This window comes from Protomyctophum parallelum (genome assembly GCF_964188405.1).
Source record: "Protomyctophum parallelum genome assembly, chromosome: 14".
NCBI lineage: Eukaryota > Metazoa > Chordata > Actinopteri > Myctophiformes > Myctophidae > Protomyctophum > Protomyctophum parallelum.
Window position 1 is genome coordinate 26450959 of NC_139709.1, and position 25162 is coordinate 26476120.

At 43.1% G+C, this 25162-nt stretch overlaps 1 protein-coding gene across 3 annotated transcripts; it reads left to right on the forward strand.

Annotated features, from left to right (window-relative positions):
• The first annotated feature begins 463 nt into the window (after window positions 1–463).
• gigyf2 (GRB10 interacting GYF protein 2) lies at window positions 464–24624 on the forward strand. Of its 3 annotated transcripts, XM_083782924.1 has the most exons (29): window positions 464–569; window positions 2582–2633; window positions 2852–3014; window positions 3182–3277; window positions 3376–3493; window positions 4911–5019; window positions 5127–5167; window positions 5278–5310; window positions 5487–5672; window positions 6058–6332; window positions 8212–8362; window positions 9114–9368; window positions 9844–10016; window positions 11199–11355; window positions 11497–11663; window positions 12157–12251; window positions 12585–12713; window positions 13004–13134; window positions 13308–13435; window positions 14017–14157; window positions 15062–15220; window positions 17075–17314; window positions 17762–17890; window positions 20831–21079; window positions 22377–22576; window positions 22690–22829; window positions 22937–23130; window positions 23394–23535; window positions 23656–24624. In XM_083782924.1, exons 2-29 carry the CDS (start codon window positions 2596–2598, stop codon window positions 23721–23723), a joined length of 4107 nt encoding a protein of 1368 aa, XP_083639050.1. In that variant the 5' UTR covers window positions 464–569; window positions 2582–2595; the 3' UTR covers window positions 23724–24624. The 3 variants fall into 3 exon arrangements, with proteins under 3 accessions (XP_083639050.1, XP_083639049.1, XP_083639051.1); XM_083782923.1 differs by lacking the exon at window positions 464–569 and having other exon boundaries at window positions 13308–13414; XM_083782925.1 differs by lacking the exons at window positions 464–569; window positions 6058–6332; window positions 8212–8362 and having other exon boundaries at window positions 5487–5591.
• Window positions 24625–25162: the final 538 nt, after the last annotated feature.

Genomic DNA, 25162 nt, shown 5'->3' on the forward strand with positions numbered 1-25162 from the left:
CGAAAAATCTACAGTAAATGATGTGAGAGTACTTGTATGCATGTACATGAATACTTTGGCGAAGTGTGCGCGCGTGTGTGCGTGATAACAGTTTAGATGAGGTAGGGTAGCCCAGAGCCTTATACAGCTGGCTTTAATTGGCTGCTTATTATGTCTATGCAGTATGTTCAGTTTTTAACTAGCTATGTTTTAACGTGTCAATTTAACTTAGGCTACCGTAAATTAAGACAATAAGCTCAATTAACTGTATGGAATTCGTTGAAAACAAATGTTAAAAAGAAGCAAAAAAGCATGAGCTTTCTGGTAGATTTAGCTATTGGGGTCCCATTTTGTGTGGTGCATAATGATGGGATAATGACATAAAGCTCAAATACAGTGATTACAGATTCAAATTCGATTTCGCCACTATTCACGAAACCTTTGCAGTCATCAAAATATTTCAACCAACTGCATACGGGTGGTTTTTATGTGTTGTCATGTGACCACACTCAGCCATCTTGTGGAAAACGGAGAGCGAGAGTCAGTCACACAACTCGAATACAAACCCTGTGCTGTCAGTACTAGCAGAGGTAAGAGTGAATGTTTAATACACCGATCATCTTCCCAGCGAATTTTTGCCGACCCAATTAATTAAATAGCGATGACACGGAGTCCCGACGGGTCGAATAGGGAGTATTTTGGTACTGTTGTTTACTGGGCCCTGCAGCCGCGGACCTCAAGTGCCCCCGTTCCCCGCGTTGGAGCGCTGCGGAGCCGCGGGACGAAGCGACCGGGGGGCTGAGGCCGCGTGCGGAGCTAAACTGTTAGCATGTTAGCTACAAGTGTTGAGGTTAAGGATTAACTCGTGTCAGCGACGCGTATGCTTGTCTTCTTTATGAACCACACATGACATGACTTATTTAGTTTCTAACATTGTATTAACAATCATCCGGATATAACAATGCGTGTCATAAACGCGCATTGTGACATGACATTCTTCCTTGGCGAACTAGCTGTTGTCGCCACCAGCATGATGCACCAAACCCACCACGGCTAACAAACTGTAGCATTAAACACTTTACAGCTAAGCTGCATAGCCAGTCGTGGCTAAAGAGTTGCTCATAAAGTCTATTACGAAGTTGATTAGTTTTGGCTTGACTTGGCAGCTGATGCAATGTTGACTGATATAATCACCACGTAACGTTATGTATGAGTGAGTGTCAAGTCAGTCATTGTAGGTAGGATACTGATACTAACATTACACGATACGGACTGTTTGTGATTACTTCATTACAGGCCATATGAGTGGTGGTACTTCATCATTAGGCCATATGGAACATCGGGGCGACGGGCGAGCAATGTTCGCGAGCGGACTATAGTTCTGCTTCTGTCACGATTGAATTGTATGTTCATGGGTTTGGGGGGCAATGAAGGCAGCGTTAACTTGTAATACGATTAAAGTTTGTTTATGGTTGAAGTCAAGCTACACGTTTAGGTTAGTGATTGAATTTTAAGTAATGCTGCACTCTCGTTTCACGTTTGTTAGTGGTTGAGGCAATGCTGTACAGTAACGTTTCACGTTGAGGTTAGTGGTTGAAGTAAATGCTGTGTAGAGAAATACCCTGCCACTTTTACGTTCTGTCTTCAGCCGCTTTACCTTTATCAAAGAACCCGAAGTTCAAACTGATAAAAGTTGGGAGACGTTGGCAGCTGTTGGTATACTTGTCTGTTTGCTCAATGATAGCTTTAATACCGTTATGTAATCCTTTGTCTTCTGATGTTGGTTTAATAAAACTTAAGCACGTTTGGGGTGTGGGTGTGTGTGTGTGTGTGTGTGTGTGTGTGTGTGTGTGTGTGTGTGTGTGTGTGTGTGTGGGGGGGGGGGGGGGGGGGTCTCACACTATACACGTGGCTTGTTGTGACTACATGGTGTGGCCGTGTGTGTGTGTGTGTCGGATCCACCTGTTTGTGAATTATATGATCCTGTCGCCTTTTGGGTGACCGGCTCTTTGTGTGTTGCAACTCCAAAGCTGACTGGACTACTGTTGTCAATTACAGGTGTCCGGGAGAACCCTCCTCCCAAACTGGGAGACTTCCCAAAATAGCTTTAGCAGATTGAAACTGTATCTGGTTGTCCGAGGCAGGGACGGGCTACCCTATGGAATGAGCTTGGATACTAGCCACCAAAGCATCTGCGAGTTTGCAAATTGAAGTGCACCGCAGCAGCATGTTGTTGAATAAACTTTAGATTTTTCCCTCTTTGTTATTTTTTATCTTTTGTTGAACCGAGATTTGACAGTTTAATGGTGATCAAAAGGGAAGTGTATTCAGCACTACAAATGGTACAAAGTGTTCCACAGCTGTCAAAACAGACTGTGAAACATGGAATACCTACCCCATATCCTTAGTTCTTCTAGACATGTTGAAGATAAACAATGACAAGTGTGGATGTAATGGATGCATTCATTCCAGATTATTTATATATATGTATATGTATACATAAAAAAAAGAAAAAAAAAATCAAACAAAGCTGCATACTATGCTTTAATAATAGTTCAACTATACCTAGCAAAACTAAATTTTGTTATCCTTCCGTTTGTAGAACTTTGAGGAAGAATGGCCGAAACCCAGACGCTTAACTTTGGACCAGAATGGTAAGTGATCAGTTATGTGCGTTCTTTATGTCGTGGTTAGAAGTTATTGCTGTCCACGTATATGGGTTGGCAAGACTGATGAGGGCTGTTAAACTGGTTTTCTAATGCAGCTGTGCTCCACATGTTGAGACATGCAAATTTACCATCTCAGGCTTCTCAGCCTTTGTATTGTCGCCCACTCCTCTGTCCCCTCTACCTTTCTTCTTCCTTCTCAACAGGCTGCGGGCCCTGTCTAGTGGTGGTGGTGGGGGCAGTGGTGGCGAGCGCACCAGCATTGTTGCCTCTCCACCTCTCTCACCTGCATTGCCAAAGACGTACAAACTTGCAGACTACCGCTATGGGAGAGAAGAAATGTTAGCACTTTATGTAAAGGACAACAAGGTGGGTGTAACATCAATGTTATCGCTATAGTGTATAATGGCTATCTATTGTATGTAACACTTGACTAATTTGCTTTGTGTCTTAAAAAAGAAAAAAGAAAATTTCTTAATTACATTTTGTCTCACATTTTTCATTGAAACTCCTTGATTACATATTTACATCCTTAGATCCCTATAGAACTACATGACAAGGAGTTTCTGCCCATTTTACAAGAAGAGCCCTTGCCACCACTGGCACTTGTGTCTTTTACAGAGGAAGAACAGGTAGGAGTGCTTTGTGAAATGTCATGTCGATGATATATTTGTGAATAGGTGGTAATTGGTAGGTGGTAATTGTCCCCTCCCCCATATTTCTTTTGCAGAGAAATTTCTCCATGTCTGTAAACAGTGCAGCTGTACTTCGACTGACAGGCAGAGGAGGTGGTCCACCGGTAGTGGGTCTGGGGGCACCAAGAGGCCGAAGTACCTCAAGGGGTAGAGGTGAGACCATTACAGCATTGTCTTCCTTTCCCTATCTAATTTCAGTGCTTAAAGGCTGCAGGGACATGTTCATGTTTCACTGTCTACTTTTTCATTCCTGATACCAATGCAGAATACAGAACTTTTGCGTATCAGCCCATATTGAGTACCGATCCAACATTTAACCCATTTGTAGAATTACAAAGCTGTATGCAAGCTATGGATGTGGCTAAATTTACATAGCATGGCATCATCCTTGTAGAAAATAGTGAAATGTAAAAATGAAATGCATATAACATAGCTAAATGATGTCATAGAACCTTTTTTTTTAAAAGAGAAGAGGTCGCACAGCTCGTAGCCACGTTGCAAAACCTTTTTATTTTGAAAAGAAACCAACGTTTCGACAAAGTCTTCTTCAGGGTTTGAAATAGAATCAGACATACTGCATTCTGAGTTTTCTTCTCCCTTGCAAGCAAGTCATGTCACATAATTTTACAACTAATTACATTTCTGAACAGATGATAAGTGTCACTGATATCCAATCCAGAATTTTAGGACAGTATTAGACCTGATACCTAGTATCGGAACGATGCAGCTTTGAAGAATTTGTCTAGTTTCTTTACAGCGTCAGATGAGGGATGTAACATAAGTACTCTCTAGGCATTGTGCTTACTCGGCAGACCTTTTCACAATAGTTGAGTTCAGGTTTTTGTTATACAGTGAGTGTAATGGAAGAGCAATTCACCATATGGACTGTAGCTGCTAATAATTAAGATCTGATGGAACATTTTTAATCCACAAAGGGAAATGACTAGTATAAGTGACAATTCAACTAAAACAGTCCAGAAAGTTCAAGAGAATAAGTTGCATGTCGATGTACAGCAGCAGAACCCATCCTGCGTCAAGGAGGGCTATGCAGTGAATTCAATGTCTAGACAAGCTCCTGGAGTACCTCTATAAATATTTGTGCATAAAGTAAATCTCTGTGAGTGCCTTTTATAAAATGATAATAATAGAAACAAAGCAACTAGGTCCTATACTGCTGTAAGCTATATGTGAGGAGTCTACAACAGCCCCACTGAAATGACTCCCACAGCCAGTATATACTGTAACATGCGTGACACCAGATTTGCCATAAGCAACAATGTAAATGTTTTGACAAATAAGACACGCTAGTCAAGTCAGCCAACACGAGTAGACATAACAATCCAGTAGTTCCCACTCATAATTCTGTAGGCTTTACCAGACTTCCCAGCTTCATGATTCGGGCGCTAGAATGGTAAATATGCTGGGTGAATAGAAATAAGTAACTTCGATGATAGAAAACTGGGGCTTCCAGAGGGCTCAGATCCGCAAGACTAAACGTTATTTTGTTTACATATCACCATCGCATTTAGTGTTCATCTGGACAATGTTTTTCTTTTTCTGTTTTCTGCAGGTCGAGGCAGAGGAGATGGCGGGTTTTACCAAAGAAGTTTTGATGAAGTGGAAGGAGCGTTTGGCCGCGGTGGTAGGGAGATGCATCGTTCCCAGAGTTGGGAGGAAAGGTAATGAAACACTGGCATCTATAGGGTTGTTCCCATTCTTTTTAATCCAATGCAAGGAATACGTTTGTTTAGATATTGATGTCTGTTTTTTTCCTTTCCCTCCCTAGGGGAGATAGAAGGTTTGAAAAGCCAGGTCGAAAAGAACCAGGTTAGTGATCCGATACGTTCCTCAAATAATCAATACGTGATGTACTCACTGGCAAATGCTTGTTACTTATGTACTTTCTCTCTTTTATCCCTCTTTCTCTGACCTGGCAGATGCTCCTCCAGCCCATTTCCCGATGAATCACAGTAAGTGTGCCCTGGTGCTGTGTCATGCTTTGCCGAGTGGAAGTGCAGTTTCTGGAGCATAGGTGTAAATTACCCAAATATATTGTTGAAAGCTTCCACAGAGAACCTGCTCAACGCTAATGGCACCCATGCCTCGCCTTGCTCTAAACCATCCTCCCACTCCCTGCTCTCTGCAGTTCGTGCAAACTATGAAGAGGTCGGAACAGGCCTGCCACCGAGGAAGCACGACTTCACGCGCTCAGAGAGCGAGAACTGGCGTACCACACGTGATGACCAGAATGGTGAGGAGGATGAGGGGGGCTGGTGCCTGGCAGGGTCTCGACGGTCACGGGACAGTGACCGGTGTTGCCCGCCTAGCCCAGGTGTGCACTGTCTTGACTCCATTATTGCCACATTAATGCACTATATTGTGTGTGTTAACTGGGTGATAAAACAAGGAGGAGGATGCGATATAAAATCTATTTATTAAAACCAACATTTCAACAGTAAAGTCTTCTTCAGGGTTTGCCTGTTATCTGGGTGGACATTATCTTCTGTGAACTGCCAAGTGGAATTTGGGGCAACCTGTTCAACTGTTTTCCTTTTGTCATTATATACCCTCCTTGAAATGAAATATAAATTTCATAAATATATCAAGCAGGATAATTGGTTTAGCTCCCAAACCGGCCTGGTAACATTATATTCTAATGGATTCCAGACACAATCATTGTCTAGAATCCATTATAATGCCAAGTTCCTTCTGATAAGATTCACGGTACTCCATTGAGTTCACTGACTCCTGGTGTCCACCACCCCACCACACCCACCCAGACGGGCCTCGCTCAGCGGGGTGGCGAGAGCTCCCAGATCAGCGGCGCCGTTTCCCTTTCGACGCCAGAGAGGATGAGCGGGGATACCGCCGGTCACGGTCAGGCAGCGGCAGCCTGGATGAAGAGAGGGACAGCCTGCCAGAATGGTGCTTGGAGGACGCAGAAGAAGAGACGGGCACCTTTGACTCGTCAGGAGCCTTCCTCTCACTCAAGGTAAAGATTCATTGAATATAAATCAGCTTTTAATGACTTAATGCCGAGGAGACAGAATTCCTGGGGTGACAAGTACCAAAGATGAGAAATACGTTTATTCCCCTAAAAGATAAATAAATCAGGTATTCCAGTCAGGAGTGTAGGCCAAGCAATATACAAGTAAAGAAAAAGGAATGCTCACACAGCCAACCCATCAACAAAGGGAATGTCCACAGAGGTTCTCCAGATGAAAAGAGTTAGTACCTTCATGATCCATAGTGAGACGATAAATAAAATCACACCAGTGTGAACCGAGTGGTGCAACTCCCGTCTATTGGTTCTCTGTATCATTCCAATTTGTATCGTCCAATTTCTTCTGTATCGTTCCAATTTCTTCTCTGTACTCTGGTGCCCCCTACTGGTATAAATAAGTAACATACTCGTGCTCATAGGCACACACACACACACACACACACACACACACACACACACACAGGTACACGGACATTACATGCTGGATGTAGGAGTGGTTGCACCACTCAAAAAGTAGTTAAAACAAACTCAGGCAGACTGAGTTTGTCAAGCAGGCCAGTCCATTGAAATAACATACAGTAGTGTTTGTTATTAAGAGAAACATTTAGAACTGCAGTTTTTGTTTGCTGATATTCTTTTGTGCTACTGCTTCATACAAATGAGATAATTACTTAGGTCAAAGTACAGATGTATGTATGAGCTTGCTGTACACACCATAGAACATCTATTAATAGCTTATTTGGTTAGCACAAGAGTGCACTCCGCCATTACCATGGACTCAAAGTCCACCACAGATGATAATGGGTGAAATTCGGGACAGAGGAATTTTGGGTGGGCTTGGTCATTTGACTGTGGGGACTGTAGGGATATACATTTCAAATATTCTACCAGTCTTAATATTTGACTCTTGTAGAATATTAAGACTGACGACCCTGACTAACCCTAACCTGTGAACTCATCCCTACTGGGCATGGCCATACATTATTTACATTAAGTGTTGGTAAACAGTAAAACATGTGAAAGACAAAACCAAACAATATTTGTATTCACGTCTTGTCTGTTATTTTGTTCTTAACAACGGCATGTAAATGATCCTGTTTCATCAAATTGTATTGGCATCGCCATAGTGCACATCTGTCCTCTTATCTGTGCTTGCTGTAGCTAGGCTCCCCATGTCCTCAGGCCTGCGGCTTCCACTATCAACTACACTATAAAACAAAAACAGGGGAAACAAGGCACAGCACACTGGGCTCCATGCCAGTGATGTGTGGTTTATTTTCCCTCAAAATGATTCAATAATTTCCCTCTGTAAATATTTTTTAATTCAACAGCATCATAGCTACGTATGCGTCGCCATCTTGAGTAGCCTTATATCAATTATTTGCACTACTGTACACGGGGGAAAAAATGGTAGCCAATATCTTTTTATTCCAACGTAAATTTTATTTTCTCCTGGACAAACGCGATGGGCTTTGGGATGTAGGGACAAGAGACTAGAGATGCGTATTCATTTCACAAAGCAGCCAATTATGTTTAGCTCTGTCAGTCATTGCTTCATCTCCTGCAGCATTGTATTCTGCATATTATACCACAAGAAGCGTACCATTGATGTCAGTATCTCTTAGAGCTGTGTTGGCTTGTCTGTCCATCATGAGCCAGAGTGAGGGTGTTTGTTTCCACCCGTAGTTGTAATGACTGCTGGGAAATGGCTAGATGATTTTTATGGACAAAGTTCACTTTCCAGGGCAGTTGTGTCTAGGTCAAGCAAATTATATATTGGAGACTGTCACTTAATATTCACACCACACACAACACAATGATGATGACGTTGACAATGCGACTCTTCCTCTCTCTCCTCTGCTTTTAGAAAGCCTCCAAGGAGCCGATCCTGGAGGAGGCAGAGCTGGACTTCAGGCCACTGGAGGAGTGTGAGGAAGGCCTGGAGGAGGAGGACAGTCAGACCAAGGAGACCAAAGACACAGAACCAGAGGCCAAGAAAGAGGCTGACAGAAGAGAGGGTCAGTGTCCCTTAAGGGTGTTTCCACAGTTCCACAGTCGTAAAGGATGATGTGGGCGTGTGAACACAACATGGACTGGTATCTTGATACAACTGATGTGAACCAGACAAAGATCTCCACTTTTCAAAGGAGAGGACAAAAGCAACAGTTCATTTTCTCACAATCCTCTTTTGTTCGACATAAAAAAAACATGTGCAAAATGATAAATAATTCAAATCGGTGGTTAAGGCTTATACCACATCATACTGTATAGACTCTTAATGCAGCCTGACAGCGAGTTGCGGGTTCGATTTCTGAGCCCGACGGCCTTTGCGGGTCACTCCCCATCTCTCTCCCTGTCTCCTGTCTCTCTCTACTGTGTACTATCAATAAAGGCAGAAAAGCCCCCAAAATATCTTAAAAAATAATAATTCAAATCTCATTGCTGCCCGGAAGAAACCACCTAACTCAATTTCATAAATCAGTGCTATTGAACACCCTTTATGTCTGTGTGTTAGTTAAAAAAAATATTTAACCAATTTAAAGTATTAAAACGCTTTGACAAAAACGAACTCCACTTGAGCTGGATGTTTTCTCATTTCCTGAAAAGCTCCAACATTTTGGATTTGGGTGGTTTTTCCAGACAACAGAGATATGTAATGGATATTATTTTTGTTGTGTTTAAATGCTATTTTTGACGGAATCGAAAATAATGAAGCGCTGACCTTGACCAACTTCTTCTAACGGCCATCTCAACTTGGAACTCTTCCAGAGTTGTCCAGAGTGGAGGAAGAGGCTCCACCTGCTGCTCCGCCAGTCCCAGACGCCCAGCATCCCTCCCACATCCTCCCCTCTAGTCAGCCCTGCAAAGCAGAACAGCCAGAGAGGTCATTGGAGCGGACGGAGCGACGGTCTCCCCCGGTATCACGGACAGAGCCCAGCAAAGCCCCGGTGCTGCATCATGTCCCCATGAGCAACATCTTGTTGGAGTCCCTGCCCATGACCCATATCGCCACCACTCTCTCAGGTAGGTGACGGGCAGCGATACAGTGATGTATTGAAATTGGTTTCCTCCTTGTGCTTTGTCTTCCTGCTGGTATGATCATGAGATTTTACTTGATTAATTTTCATACAAATAATTGTGATTTTAATTGTTTTTGGGGTTGGATATTTGAACATGAATAGAAATTAGTTTAAACAATTCTGTTTGCCTATGAGGTTTTCTAAAGAAAAAGTTTGCACACTGTATCCTCCTTTTGATGGACTTTATTTGGCAGGGCTGATATGACATAATAAAGACATGACATGTCATATTTAATTTTATTTAATACAACGAAACGTGCCATTTTGTGAAAACTTATGAACATTTTGAAACATAGAAACAATATGATTATTATTATTAGGCCTTTCTGTTGGACATATATATATATATATATATATATATATATATATATATATATATATATATTCACCTCCTTCCACGCCCTGTCCCATGCATGCAGAAGTCTCTGCCCCGTCGCCCACCATCCAGCTACAGCATCAGAAGCCCATGGAAGTGCCTGTAGCCATGTCCAACCCCCTGCCCTTTCCCACCAGTATGCTGGCTCCTATCGGCCGGCCCGCCGCCATGCAGCACGACACGGATGAAGATGAGGGACTCAGACACTTTGAGCAGGTGGGTGAGCGCGTTGCCGTTTTGGACAAAGTCGGTATTAGGGTTGGGTAACAAGAACCACTGCCATACTGACACCAATCCGGATGGGACCGAATGATACCTCAGATTTCTGTGCTTCATTTCAGTGCATGCCTGCCCTGTCAGTTTCTCCCCTGATGATCCAATGTGTACATTAATTGTCTTGATTGTCTTGTCTCTTTATTGTTGGTTATTATAAACTTAAGCCAACATTCACAGTGGAGGAGCATAGGAAGAGAAGGGTGATTTTGTGCTCATTCGTCTAAAAGCGTCAAAATTCGGCCAAAACCATTTGCACAAATTTGCCCAAATGTGCTGACCTTGTCGCATTTGTGATGATGGCTATGGCCGTTTTTGTCCCAACGAGTGTTTTTTGTGCAAAACTAATGCTTGGAATGGATTCAGAATCATAAGTTACCCCCTAGTTTGAGATGTCAAATGCTACTTAAAGCATAATGAAATGTAGAAAATGTTGCCTTTGCCTATTGGTTGTCAGACCGTAGGACGTGTGGAAACGTCATATTGAAATACAACCGATGGATCCAGTGGACGTGTACACGCATCATAGCGCTTTTTCATTGATGTCAAACAAAATGTTTTTTTCCCCCGTTTAGAATATTAATGTTTTAGGCACCCCAAGCTCCTATTTTGAAAGAAATCCAGCTCATTGTGTTAATATGGATTTGGCCACTGTGGCGACCTTGAAGGTCGCTGGCTCGGACACCCTAGCTAAATCATTAGAGCATGCCCTGGGCAGCATCATAACTCTTTCCTTATTGATTATATTTTTTATATCAGTTTGTAGAATGGACACAGTTCATATGAAAGTACAGGTCAATACAAAAAACTGCTGCGGAGAGGATAAACAGAAAAAGCAGACTTGTTAATGCTGTGTTACTTACTTTATTAAGTGTCCACCATAGTGTTGCTACCTATTGGTAAATTCAGTTAAAGTAACATTCGTTTTGTGACTTTTTGCCAGAAAAAGCCATGATGATTTGAATTAAAGTATTGCACCGTTTTTAAAAGTACCCGTTTAGCACTGATAAAACCCAAACGATACCCTTTCTGATAAAATCCAAGTGTCAATATTACATTTTAGGTGTGCCCGGACTGCAACATTGTTTGTGTGTGTGTTCTCACTCGGTTCTCTTCCCTCTCCAGGAGGCAGAGAAGATGGTGGCTTACCTACAGGATGGCGTGGCTGATGACGACAGGCTGCTAGCTAAGTGTTCGGAAAAGCCCAAGCCGACAGGCCTGCCTCTCACCCACGAGGCTGCGCTCAAGTGGTTCTACAAAGATCCCCAGGGGGAGATACAGGGTAAGGCCTGGGCATGGAAGGAGAGAATCTGTATTCTGGAGCTGGGGTAGAAAACTAAATGTGAAGAGCTTTGATGAGATTCGTAAAGTTGGAAGGCAGAATGAAGAGAGTGAACATGTGAAACTCCCATGTGTGTCTCAGGTCCTTTCAGTAACCTTGAGATGACGGAGTGGTTCCAGGCTGGCTACTTTCCTATGACCCTCTTGGTGAAGCGGGGCTGTGACGAGGTGTTTCAACCCCTGGGAGAAATAATGAAGATGTGGGGAAGGGTCCCCTTCGCCTCGGGCTCTGCACCTCCACCTCTACAGGTAGGGTACCGTTTTGAGATTAACAACTATTATTTATTCAGGGTTTCCTTCACTGGGATCGGTGTAGTGACCTTTTACAATCTCCCAAACCAGCTGTTTGTTAAATATTCAGTACTGACTGTCATCTCAAGGTGGCGTCCCACACCCTCAATAAAACGTGTCAGAGAAAGCCTTCATGGCTACATTTGTCTTGAGTTGGGATGAGTATCTACTGTCTTTATTTTGATTATGGAAATCAAGATGCTTGATTTGACCTTTTCCTTTTATTTAAATTGTGCCATGGATTGACCTATGTGAAGAATAAAGCTTGTTTGGCACATAATACCCTTTAAGACCTATATACTTTGTCATATGACAAATAGCAAAAATACCTGAAATATAAGCTAAAAATATAATGTGACCAAAATAGTGACACCAGGGTTATACATACTATTAAGAGGAGTTATTTAAGGGAGTTTGATTGTGATTTATATGACATGTCTCTCATGCACAGGGTGATGGTGATCAGGAGAGGAATAAGAGGCAGCAAGAGCTCACCGCCATCAACCTTTACCAGTTACAACAACTCCAATACCAATATCTCCTCAGGTGCGGTTCCTCTCAAACACTTAACTTGTACAGTGTAGCAGCACAGCATTGTTTTTGATTGACATTATCTCACACTGTCTAAGTCATGTTACAATAAAGGCCATTTAAATTCTCCTAGAATACTCTGGACATGTTTATTTTCGAAACAGTAAAGAATCTTAAATTATTCTTTGCTTATGATTTAATGCTTCCTAAAGAGGACCTGATTCTTTCCTACAAGTGGACCCACACAGCGTTCATATATTTGTTAATGTATTTAGTTACTTGCTTCTATTCAACAATTCCACAAACCTCCAACATCAGTCCACTCTTGTTCTTTGTTCTACCCTTCAGGCAGCAGTACGCCCAGGCCTTAGCCCAGCAGAAAGCTGCCGCCCTCAACTCCGCTCCTATTCAGCAGCAGCAACAACAGCAACAGCAGATCAACATGCTCTTACAGCAATACCAGACACTCAAGACCAGGTCAGTTTCCTACAACACATTGATGGGTTGCTTTTTTTGTACTTGTGTGCATACACACAGAGAATGACTTCTTCAGTAGTGGCAGTAGTTTATTGGAAAGTGTTTAGCACTTGTAGATAGGCTATTTTCACTATTAAATGGGGCCTAAGTAGTTAATTCATACTGTATGTTTGGGTCTCGAGGAGACACCAAATGTATATTTTTGTGTTTCGGGCTAAAAAGGTTGGGAAAGCCTTTACACAAACATAAAGTGAGCTTTTTCTCTCTTTCCCCCTCTCTCTCCTGCACAGAGCAAGTGAGAGCAGCTTACCTCCTGTTACTCGGTCCCTGTCTGTACCAGACTCGGGTTCTGTGTGGGAAATGCAGAACTCCTCTACTCAGGCCTCCTGCACACCAAACCTTCCACAAGCTGCACCAAGCAGTACGTTCCAACCACAAACATATTTGTTTTTATCTTATTGTTTTCCCCCCTGGTGTTCGAATTTCATTTTAACATCCTGTTTCATGCAAAATTGTCAATGTATTTTCAATGTATTAGAGGGTTAAAATGTCCCACTTGTGTATGCCATACATTAAACTCTTGATTGTTCACAGCATGGGATGGAACAGGAAGCAGTGTATGGGATTTACCTATAGACTCCCTGGCCCAGGCTCCATCCATCGAGCAAATGCAACAGCTAGAGAAGGCAAAGACTGCCAAGGTAACCAGTTTATCACAACAGGTAACCAGTTTATCAGGAATTCTATTTTCTTATCCTCTGTCAATTAAGTCTGGTTAGTACAAAGCCTTTTAACGGGTGTTTCAGCGAGCAAAGAACATCACTGCAGACCATACCAATGTTATTGCATGTTAAAGGTATATTCAGTGATTTCACTCAAAAAACCTTAGGTTTCGTTTTTGGCTGTGGGACCCAGCCTTTCGTTTAATCAGGATAGAGTCAAAAACGAAACCTAAGGTTTTTTGACCCCCAGGGGTTAACTGGGGACAGGGAGGAACTCCTTATATGGCCAGCACACTCTATAGTAGAGTGATATTTGAATTAAGTGAAATCACTGAATATACCTTTAAGCCTATTGACTTCAAGGCATGTGTAATCACTGTAATTGCTGATGACAATTTTCCAAATCATGCATGCATATATTATATGCATATTTAGTCATTACGCTAAACATGCACTACACCAGTATGGTCCTTGTAAGACATCGGGCAAGAACTAAGGAAAGGTGTAGTTAGTTTTCTTTTGTGATAACACTTACTTTGTATCTGTGGATGTTGTAATCATATTCCTATATCCTCTATCAGCAGGACCTGGAGCGCCGTGAGTCAGAATTGAGGGCCAAGAGGGAGGAAGAAGATAGGAAACGGCTAGAGGAGGCGTTACGGGCGAGGCAGGAGGAGGAACGCAAACGCCTGGAGGAAGAGGAGCTGGCACGGCAGAAACAGGTAAAACACCCGAGTAGGACTGAAATGATTAATTAAGCAATAGTATATGCAGGGATGCACATAACTGGTGCGTATAAGTAGTCGAAGTAACCAAGCTGCCATGACGGTTGTTGAAGTAAGCTAGTGAGTTAAACAAGAATCTACGTGGATTAAACACAAGCTTATATAATAATGAAAACCATGTATCTGTGACTTAAACAATGTACACACTTTGGAATATAGTTAAACATGGAACCTCCGCAGCATTCGGTGAGTAGTTTGAAAGTGTTGGAGTTCATGTGCAACCTCTTCCTGCTAACGTGGTAGAGTAGAGACGTCTGTTCAACGTGTGCACCAAGCAACATCTCCAGGTGCTCCTCTGAGAACTAGCGCAAAAAGGTTATGTGCACCCCTGATTATATGAGCACCATCATCATTGGAACGACAGTTATGCTGTAAGGATTGAGGGACTTTTTACTACTCCAGCAGCAGCAAGTAGGCCAACCTTTAGTAAAGAACTAAAAACTGTCTTTGTTTGCTCAATCTTGTAAGACATCTGATGAAATGCATTTTCTTCCATTGACAGATTGAGCTACTACATCCCCATCCCCAAAATGTACTTTTAAGCCAGTAGCTTTATTGATCTCTGTGGATTTAGAAATGTTTAAGTTAACACTGATTGAAGGCAGCTGTGTGGCGACTGCTTAAAGTTGGTTATTAAGGTTACCTGTTAAATCTAAAGTACAACAGTGCACATTGTGCTGTAGCAAAGGTTCCTATATAAATTCTTACCAATATCGCTTTGTGCCTTGAGTATTGGTTAAGGCACCAGCACCCGTTTGTAAAAGTACCGTTTGAGTATGGATATTGGGGGGGGAGGGTACCCAACCCTGAGAGACTAACCCTGCTGTCTTCTACCACTCAGGAGGAGGCATTGCGGAGGCAGCGAGAGCAAGAAGAAGCGCATCGCAGACAGAAGGAAGAGGAGGTGCGATTGGCGCAAGAGGAGGCTCTCCGCATACTGGAGGAGAGGCGGAGGGAAGAGGAGGAGCGGAAACAAAGGGAAGAGTTCCTACGTAAACAGGTTAGCATCATGTTACCAACTTACCGGGCTCACACATTACATTGTAAAGCCTAAACCACTTGTGCTTATAACCACGGCCCGCTTGGGCAATGCAGAAGTGCTTCTTGCCTACAATTGTAGGCACGCCGTCTCAAGTGAACTTGAGCCACGTGCAGGGCTCCAGCGTGCGACCTATTAGGTCGCATATGCGACTTAATTTCTTATGGTGATACTTAAAATTTAATGAGGTCGCACCGGTGATACTTGGAAATGTGCGGAAAAAAGAAAGAAAAACGATCCGTTTATTTATTTATTTTTACTCCGTCTCAACACTGAGGCACGGGCACCGGGCGGCTATTAGTAGTGCGATAATAAAGTATTACTTTGTTTTGGCTCAATCGAATCCCCTCTCTTTCTCTCTCTCTGCCTGCCTGCAAAGTCAATGCAAAGACGATAATTGCGCAAACAGGCGCAGCGCGACCTGCCGCGGTACAAACTGGACGAACCGAGGCGAATATATATTCAGGTCTGAACGCAGTTTATCCGTCACAAATTAACTAATCTTTCTCAGCTGTACAATTTCACTGGAGCGCAGCGCACATATCTAACTGCATGATGATCAGTCATGATCTACACAGACAGCCGACTCCCGACCATAGACTGTAAGCTCCCGACCCAAACAATAAGTGAGGAGGTAAACTTGTTTGATTAAACATATAATGTGCCACGAAAAATAGCTTCCAAAGCTTGTTATGTTTGCATCGAGGAGGTAGCCTGTGTCCATACATGATGATCGGCCAACAAAATACATTAATCTCCCTCCCAGTGAGTGAAGAGCACTGATGCCTGATTTATTCTTCGTCGTACAAAGTGTGTGCTGAAAATGGCTGATCTACAAGCTCACAACGCGTCGCGTCCGCGACATGTTGTGAGCTTGTAGATCAGCTATTTTCAGCACGCGGAGATATGCAGGCTCTGAGAGCATTTAGAAACTTTTGCCTTCACAATAAAAGTATGAAGCTTTCACAAGTTGGCCAACTAGGCCCATGAAGACAAGGAAAAGGATTAAGAATTTGGTGGCACTTCACATTGCAAAAGATTTTTTCCAAAATGTAAAAATATTATAATAAGGAATTAATTTGGATAATCGTAATGGGATATTGTACAAATTGTCACTTTATTAATCCCAAAGGTTTGGACTGCATTTAATTTTCAACACAAAACCTTAAACTGACTTTCTGTGTGTGGAATATAAATATTGCCTAGACTGAGTGACTTTGTGTTGGGTTCAAACCATCTACAGTGTTTTGAAGTATAACCAGGTAGGTTGCTGTTTTTCACACAGTGACCTTTGTAGGGGGGTTTTATGATTCAAACCTTTAATGGTGGAAACCACTACAAAAATAAATGGCGCCCTATGTGGGGGCACGATAAGATCATGTAATAATACCACGCTATACAAAGAAAAAAATGGTGCTACCTAATTTCTGGTGGCGCTACCAAATGAAAAGGTAGGTGGCACCAGTGCTACCTGTGAAAAAGTTAGTCTGGAGCCCTGGCCACGTGAGTTGCCGTGCCGAACGTTGCAAAGTTCGATTGAGCCGACTAAGCTCTGTTGGAGTTGCCTCCCGATAGGCACAGAATCGTAAATCATGTTTTCGGTTGAGTGTTTGCCCCAACTGCCTACCAGTGACTACTGGCCAATCACAGCGTGTCCTTGCACAAGTGCACTGGCCAACAAAGCGTGTCCTTGCGCAAGTGGTATAGGGCAGGCTTTGGGATGTCGCCACTCAAAGGGTTGGTTATGGGACGAAATAAGAGAAGACTGCAGTTTATTAGCTTCACTATAACAAGTGCTCCTCACCGCTGCTCCAGGAGGAAGAGCGGAGAAAGCAGGAGCAGCTGGAAGCTCTGAGAAGACGCGAAGAGGAGAAACGAGTGGAGGAGGAGGCCGCTGCTGCAGCCGTCTTGGTCCAGCAACAGCAGGAGGAGCAGAAAAGGAGGGATCTGGAGGCACAGAGGCAGCTAGAGTTGCAGAGACAGAGACTGCAGCAGCAGGAAGCACTCAGACGACTCCAGCAGCAGCAACAGCAGCAGCAGCTCGCCCAAATGAAGGTACCTTCCACATGAATCTATTTTGCGTCCGAGCATAGACATGGTAACGCCCGCCTGCCTCTGATTTGGCCTACCGACACTGCCCGTCTTGATCTTGCATTTGACTTCTGATTTCTGCACTCAAATATGTAAAATGCAGTATATGTGAATTCCAAAGTTTGCTTAGAAAGTTGCATAGAATGTTGCAGAAGTGAAAATGTATTGTATACTGCTGAATGAATATGAATGTGTGGACACAGATCCCTTTCTAGAACAGTTCCATTCCATATTAAAAGGTTTTATACCTATATTATGTAACATGATATACCTATACAACTACTTAATTTATTCGGAATCCTTCCAACCCTCATGAGTCATGAAGGTTCACAGACTCTTGTCAACCACTAATGTAAATAAACAAAGTCACAAAGATATCTAGTTGAACATTTGTGTTGCTTTATACCTTAGCTCCCATCCTCATCGAAGTGGGGCCAGCAGTCGACAAACTCGGCGGCCATAAACCAGAGTCAGAACGCCCTGTCACTTTCTGAGATCCAGAAACTGGAGGAGGAGAGAGAGCGACAGTCACGGGAGGAGGTAAGGATGAGTCTGGTGTATTCTAGCCTCGATACCCAGGCTTTCATTTCGTCTGCGCGAAAGATGAAAGCCTGGAAAAAGCCGTGGGCTGAACCAGTCTAAAAGTGGGAGTCAACCCTTCCGCGTAGGCGTTGCTCTAAATGATGTGAGTAGCGCTGCACTAGGGGGGAGAGGAGGGGCCGGGGGTGACGGACAGATCGATGAGATCCAATCAGGGTGCGCGCTTTTCTGAGACGCGACCCTCCCATCTAGGCCAGAAATGTCTCTGCTTAGGTCAGGCTAGGTGTATTCCTTCCCTTCTCCAGCCACTCTAGTTGTATGATCAGCTTTGTTGCAGCACTGCAAGTGTGATGAGTAATGCACAGTTGACTCATTTGTGTTTGGGAACCATACAGGTAATGGACCAAGCACGGCTGTAGGTGTACAGAGGCATATTCAGGACAGGCTGGCAGAGATGCCTCTAGAGGTTTTCTTCGGCTCCATCTACTGGCAAATGTTACAAGGAATATATAAATCATTACTATTAGGTTTGAACCATTCGGTTCAGTTTGGTCCCCTTGTACCAAATGACATGCGTGTTGGGGACGGGGACACACTCCTCCTAGTGCCCTTGCCTAAGGCACTGTCCCCAGACCTGGAGCTTGTCCCCAGACGACGACTCTGGGACGACTTTCACTGCCCTACAAACTTAAGCTACAAAGTAAAGTAGCTAAAGGAATTATCTAGGTAATTGAATGGATATTCATCTGTGCTAAAAAATGAAATATCCTCCTGGCTCACATGTTTTGTTGCCTTTTTATATAAAAAGCCTCAGCTATGTGGATATAGATTTATTGCTTTATTCAAAGACTATATATACCCTTGGTAGGCCTGCTACAACACATTTTATTTGTGATGACTGCAAATAGTAGTGTGTTTGAGCCTAGGTTTGTTTCATTGTTTTCAGCATTACCTGGCTGGTGGATGGATTTGTATTACACATAAATTCCACAAATCTGGAAAAGAATGCCCCTCAACAATGGTTATAATAATAAGCTGTCTTTTGTTTGAGCAGCGCTAGCCCCTCCTATGACCAGCTTTGAGGGTTTGTGTAAACGCAAACATTGAAGACAAAAGTGAGGACGCAAATTCTGATTGGCCAGAATGAGATGATGTACTATAAGAGTGCCCCTCACTTCACATTTTGAGGGCGCTAGCCCCTCCCATGTCCAGCTTTGAGTGTTTGTGTAAACACAAACATTGAAGGCAAAAGTGTGTAAAACAGAAACATTGCGTAAACGACCATTGAAGACAAAAGTGAGGGGCGCTTTTATCATTATACATCATACATCATCTCATGAACAACTGAATTAGGTTGGTTAAATTTAAATCATATTTGGTGGACATTTGACCTAATTTCTCCTTTCATTGTCAATGGCAAATATGAGACATGTGGGTACAACATTTAGCGGACATTTGACCTACCGTAATTTCTCCTTTCATTGTCAATGGCAAATATTGAGACGTGTGGCGACAAAAGCTGTATATAGGAGGGGCTAGTGCCCCTCAAAAATAGGGGATGAACTGTTCCTCCAATTCATCAATAATTCAATACAATAAAAGCAGAAAGGAAAAAAATGAAAACATAACCCACAAGCCTCCATATAGTTCATACTCCAACAGATCAACTGTCAACTGATATGAGCACCAAAACACAGTAACATGAGAAGTCCTATTCATATTCCCATTTCCCAAGTGTATTAGGGCATTGAGCTTTTCGAAGGATCCGAGAGATTTCTGTGGGAAAATAAACTAGCAGTGGGGTCGACGACTTCCAAAAGGAAGCTTCGTTGACTCTATACACCGCACACAAACTCGTGGGGGAGCACACCAAAAATCTCTCTATACCAGAGTAGTACAGTAGGGCAGTAGGGGGCTTATCCTTAATCCAATTTATCAAAATGTGTTTTTGAGCATATAGAAGTTTATCAAATAACTTAAATTGTAAGGGAATCAAATGAATCTCTTTTGACGGAGTCCTAAGATAAAAGCTCCCGGATCCTTCTTTAATTGAACCTTAAAAATATCGCTTGGCTCACATGCCACCTGACCGCAAAACCTGGATATCCACTTGACTTACATTCCCAAAAGTAGTGATGGTACACAGAGGAGATAATGAGTGACCCATTTTGTTTAGTATCACAGGTGTAATGTGTAGTCTGAAGAATTTTGTTTTGTGTTTCTCTTAGTCTTGTACGGGTGTAAACCTTTAACGAGTCGATGGCCTCTTGCCAGTCGTCCTCAGTATACTCATTAAAATCCCTCTCCCACTTGTGTAAGGATTGTACCTCCTGGGAATCCAGTGAGTATAACGGAGAATAAAACGATGAGAGAGTGTGTGTGATGCATCGCTACATTTACATACAATTATTCTGCTTTACTATAAAGGGAACCAAGTGGCAGTGGCAGACTAAGTGAGTTAATATAGTGACGTATATGCAGGAAACCCCCCCCAAAATTGCTAAATTGTGTCTGCAGCTGCTGAAGCGACAACAAATCACCCAGTAATCTAAGCCCTTGGGAGTGCCAGGTCTTAAAGATAGCCGATAATAATAATAATAATAATGTGTGTATACATTCATGAATTGTGAATGTATCACTGTGTCTGATCCCCAGTGAAATTTGTTAATATAGCATCAAAATCACTTTAACCACTTTAACCCTATATACAAAAATAATAATAAAAATGGCCAATTTGCAAGCTGACAACGCGTCGTGAGCTTGTAGATCTGCCGTTTTTCTTTTTACACAAAATATTCTCCGATTTTCTTAAGGGTCCGCAGCCAAATACATATTTTGTGAACCACTGGCATATTTCTCACATACCTGTATGTACTTTCTTTTGTCTCCATGGACTGAATACATTCTGTGTCCTGTCCCACCTCACGCCACCCTTTGCAGCAGCGACGTCAGCAACAGGAGCTGTTGAAGCTCCAGCAGCAGCAGGCCCTGCAGCAGGCCCAGCAGGCCCAGAGCAAGCTGAGCGGCTGGGGCAGCGTGGCCAAGCAGCCGCCCGCCACCAAGTCCCTGCTGGAGATCCAGAGGGAGGAGGCCCAGCAGATGAAGCAGAGGAAGGAGCAGCAGCAGCAGCAGCAGTCTCACCCCACCGTCACCCAGCAGAACAGGGCTGTCCCCCAGCAGAACAGAGCTGTACGTTGTCTATTTGTTATCCCATTAAGACCATACTGTGTCACTTTAGCTTTTAACCACGTTTAACCATTATTTTATACTTTAGCTGTTGAATAGGAGATCTACAAGCTCATAGAAAGAAAGAAATGTTTGCAAATCTTTTAATATATATTCTTTCACAGCGATTTACTCAAATCTTTGCTTCTGGGGGGGCTCCCTGAAAGAACATATTTTCAGATGGGGGTCCGGCGGCCAAATGCATATCCTTGATATGAAAAAGTTTGAGCACCACTGATACAGAAATGTTCAGAAAACTGTTTCAGATTTAGAAGACATTTGTAGAACCATCACCCAGCAGAACAGGGCTGTCACCCAGAACGGAGCGGTATGTTATACAATGCAACACTGTTTCTCAATTTCTGGTTCGGGTCCAAATGGCCTCTACACTTCTATGTAGCTCGAGAGTGTACGAATGGAACCATTTTATAACTTTGGGGACCCATTCTAGGGATGCACATGTAGATTAGACACACCAACGGAAACAACGGTCGGACATGCGTTGCTCCCGTGCTTGCGGTTAGGTTTCTGGTTTAAGGACTTCAGTCTTTTGTACCATACATTTGTATGTATAAGTAAGTACAGAACAAAGAATGTTTGCTTTCGCCATCTTTGTTGAAGAAGAGTCTGGGCAATTATGATTTACTCTTACTAGAATCAACAACTTTTGGAAACCAGTGTTAACACTGCTTTGCTTCAGGTTGATCTGAAGTATGCACACATTGTAATGCTGTGTAATCTAAGAGAGAACAGGATTGGGGGGGGGGTATTCATTTGAAATCTGTGCGAAGGGAATTTCCATTTGTATTGATGATAAAGTATCACAAATCTGAAGAGATTAGCACTGCTCTGCTCAAGAGTTGGATTGATTTCAACGTGTTGAAATGACATTTATTTTCTCCTGCTCTATTCTGACTCCCCTGTCGTCCTACACGTTGGTGATGCATCCCTTCAGATGTCACTCCATATTCCATTTGAGTCATGACTACTCTTCTTGGTGTTTTCTCCATAATTATGGCTTTTTCTAAATGGAGCCCTGTGCAAAAGGATAGTAATTAGTCACCGTCTGTCAGTCCACACACGTTATTCTTAACCACCGTAGCATCACTATGGTAGGGCTCTTCCTGACAACCAATATTTAACTGTAAAATATGGTTACATAATACAGTGCGAATCCTATTAAAAGGGTTATAAATAATAATTGCCCCTAATGTCTTGGTTGACAGGTTTATAGATTGTCATGTGTCCCTCTCCTCCTCAGCCCTCTCTGTCGTCCTCTGTGTGGGGGGCCGTGAACACGAGCAGTACTAACTGGGGCTCAGACTCCAGCAGCATCTGGGGTGACACGCACAACTCCAACATGGGCTTCTGGGACGAGGCCGTGAAGGAGGCTGCCCAGCCGACTCCCCCACCCAAGAAAGCCAGCACTCAGAAGAACAACAAGGGCAATGCCAACCTCAGGTACTGCACTGGATTACGCAGGACGTCAAAACCACAGTGCATCATAGGTCCTAGTAAAGACATACTTGATCAAGTTGTCGATTAACATTTGCCTGTGTACGTCATATGTTTAGTGGAAAGCCCAACAAGAAGGCAGAGGAGGAGGAGAAGCTGTTAAAGCTGTTTCAGGGAGTCAATAAGAGCCAGCAGGATGGCTTCATGCAGTGGTGTGAGCAGACTCTGCACACGCTCAACACAGCCAACAACCTGGACGGTGAGTCTTAAAACAAATATGCATTTCAAAAATAATCAAATGACCCATTTCTGGAAAGCAGTCGCACCAACTCACCGCTCGTCCCTCCTTCCCCTCCCTTCCTCCAGTTCCGACGTTTGCATCCTTCCTGAAGGAGGTGGACTCTCCGTACGAGGTGCACGACTACGTCAGGGCCTACCTGGGAGACACGCCTGAGGCCAAGGAGTTTGCCAAGCAGTTCCTGGAGCGCCGTGCCAAACAGAATGCCAACCAACAGAAAGCAGCCCCACAGCATCAACAACAAGCCCTCAAGCAGCAGCAGGTGAGCCACTCTGTCCGATAGAAGACTCGTAGGACTGAATCCAGTGACAACGCCTTAAGCTCTGTTCCCACCTAGTCACTTGAATCGCTTCCCTTTGGTCGCTGGGTGTTGCGATGCGATTAGGACAAAAGTGTTGATTCACGTGTTTAGCGAATCGCCTCTTCATGCACACATGTCAATCACTATATTCTGCCCTCACTCCATTGCACAGCATTGTTTGGATTGGGGGTTCAAGTCTCTCATTCTCTCTCTCCGTCTCCCAGGACTCTGTATGGGGTGGGACAGGTTCGTCGTCTCTCTACCAGTCCAACCACACAAGCCTCCAGCAGCCACGCTTTGAGACGGTCACCTCAGGGAAGAAGAAGAAAAAGCAGAAGATGGTCCGTGCAGACCCCAGTCTACTAGGTGAGTGCACACATGAACCACTGTATGCCGTCTGTGGAAAGACATCTGTGAAATTTTGTGAAAGGTGAAACGACAATTTGATCTAGTCCTGCATCTTAAAGATTGTTATCTTTTACACAGGTTTTTCTGTGAATGCCGCATCTGAGAGATTGAATATGGGAGAGATTGAGACTCTGGAAGACGCATAAGGGACTGCTGCCAACCAACCCCCAGTGACTGTCTGTTTTGAACAGCTGCCATTTTACCTGCGCCCTAGCCCCTGCTCCTGCCCAGGCCCTTTACACCCAGACGTTCTTCACTTTTTTTTTGTCTTTTTTTTTTTTTAAACATGAATTCTTTGTTTTTTTCTTTTAAACATGAATTCTTTGTTTATCTTAAGTTAATTCCAAACATCGATGGGAGGCAGGGGGTGCTTCCACATTCGTAAAGGACTCCCATCTAACGAAATCCCTGAGAGAACAGGGCAGCCCAGATGCGCACCCACCCACTCATCCATCCGTGAACCATCCAACCAAGCAAGCAGTCGGTCAACCCAGCCTAGGTTTCTGGAAAAGGTCACAGGGGGGGTTGTCAATATCTCGGGTCCGCCATTGGGCCACTTAGTCTAGGCTGCACATGACGCGTTTGAAATTTGCAATAACAAACAATTCTAAATTCTTTATCCCATGGGATTATTTTTTTTCTTTTTTTAATTGTGGATTTATGGGTAGGGTGGTGGTGAGGGGGGTGGTCAATGGGAATGGTAGAGATTATATCTATTTTTTGTTTTGTTTTATTTTATTTATTAAAAGTCTTCTCCACACTTTAATTACCCATTCTACCCACACACCCCCCATTTTCTGATGGTTGTTCATGGATAATAATGGCAAAGTAGGACCCAAGGATTCGTTGCCCACTTATGTCCTGTTTTAAGGACATGTTTGAAAGTTCCAAGTAGTAGTTATCTATTTCTTGTAAAATACTAGGCTGTTTAAAGAATAAACTTTCAAGTCTGCATCTGTATTATAATATATGGAAATGAACGCTGGAGTCATACTTTTTTATTGCGGTATGAAATAAAACAGTCTCTTGTGTGGGCTGTTCACACCTCTCTTGTGTCTGAATGAGTGAATGGAGGCGGCTTTTGCATGTATTTAATTTCATACCCGTGTATGCAGTGGTGGAAAAAGTACTTACATACTGCAACATAGAAATACTAGTACAAATCTGGAATTCAAAATGGGCTTGTACAAACGTATTGGCATCAAAATGTGATTGAAGTGCTGAATGTAGTCATTGTGCAGAATGTCTCATTTCAAGTTTTCAAATGTATAAAAAGAAACGTTTGAAAATAGATCTACAAGCTCACAATTTGCGAGACTTGTAGATCGGCTATTTTCAAATGGCTGAAGTGTTTAATGTATGTTTTCAAAAGGTGTAGTGGAGTAAAAGTACAATATTTGCCTCTGAGATTTAGTGGAGTAGAAGTAAAAGTACTGGAAGTTGTACCCCCGTAAACTACAAATGCCTCAACTGTACTAAATTAAATGTACTTAGTTACTTATACTTTCCACCACTGTGTGTATGCACTATAAATACCTGTTTTACACTAGCCTGGGAAGCATTCCTTTTCATGGTTTCTGATGCT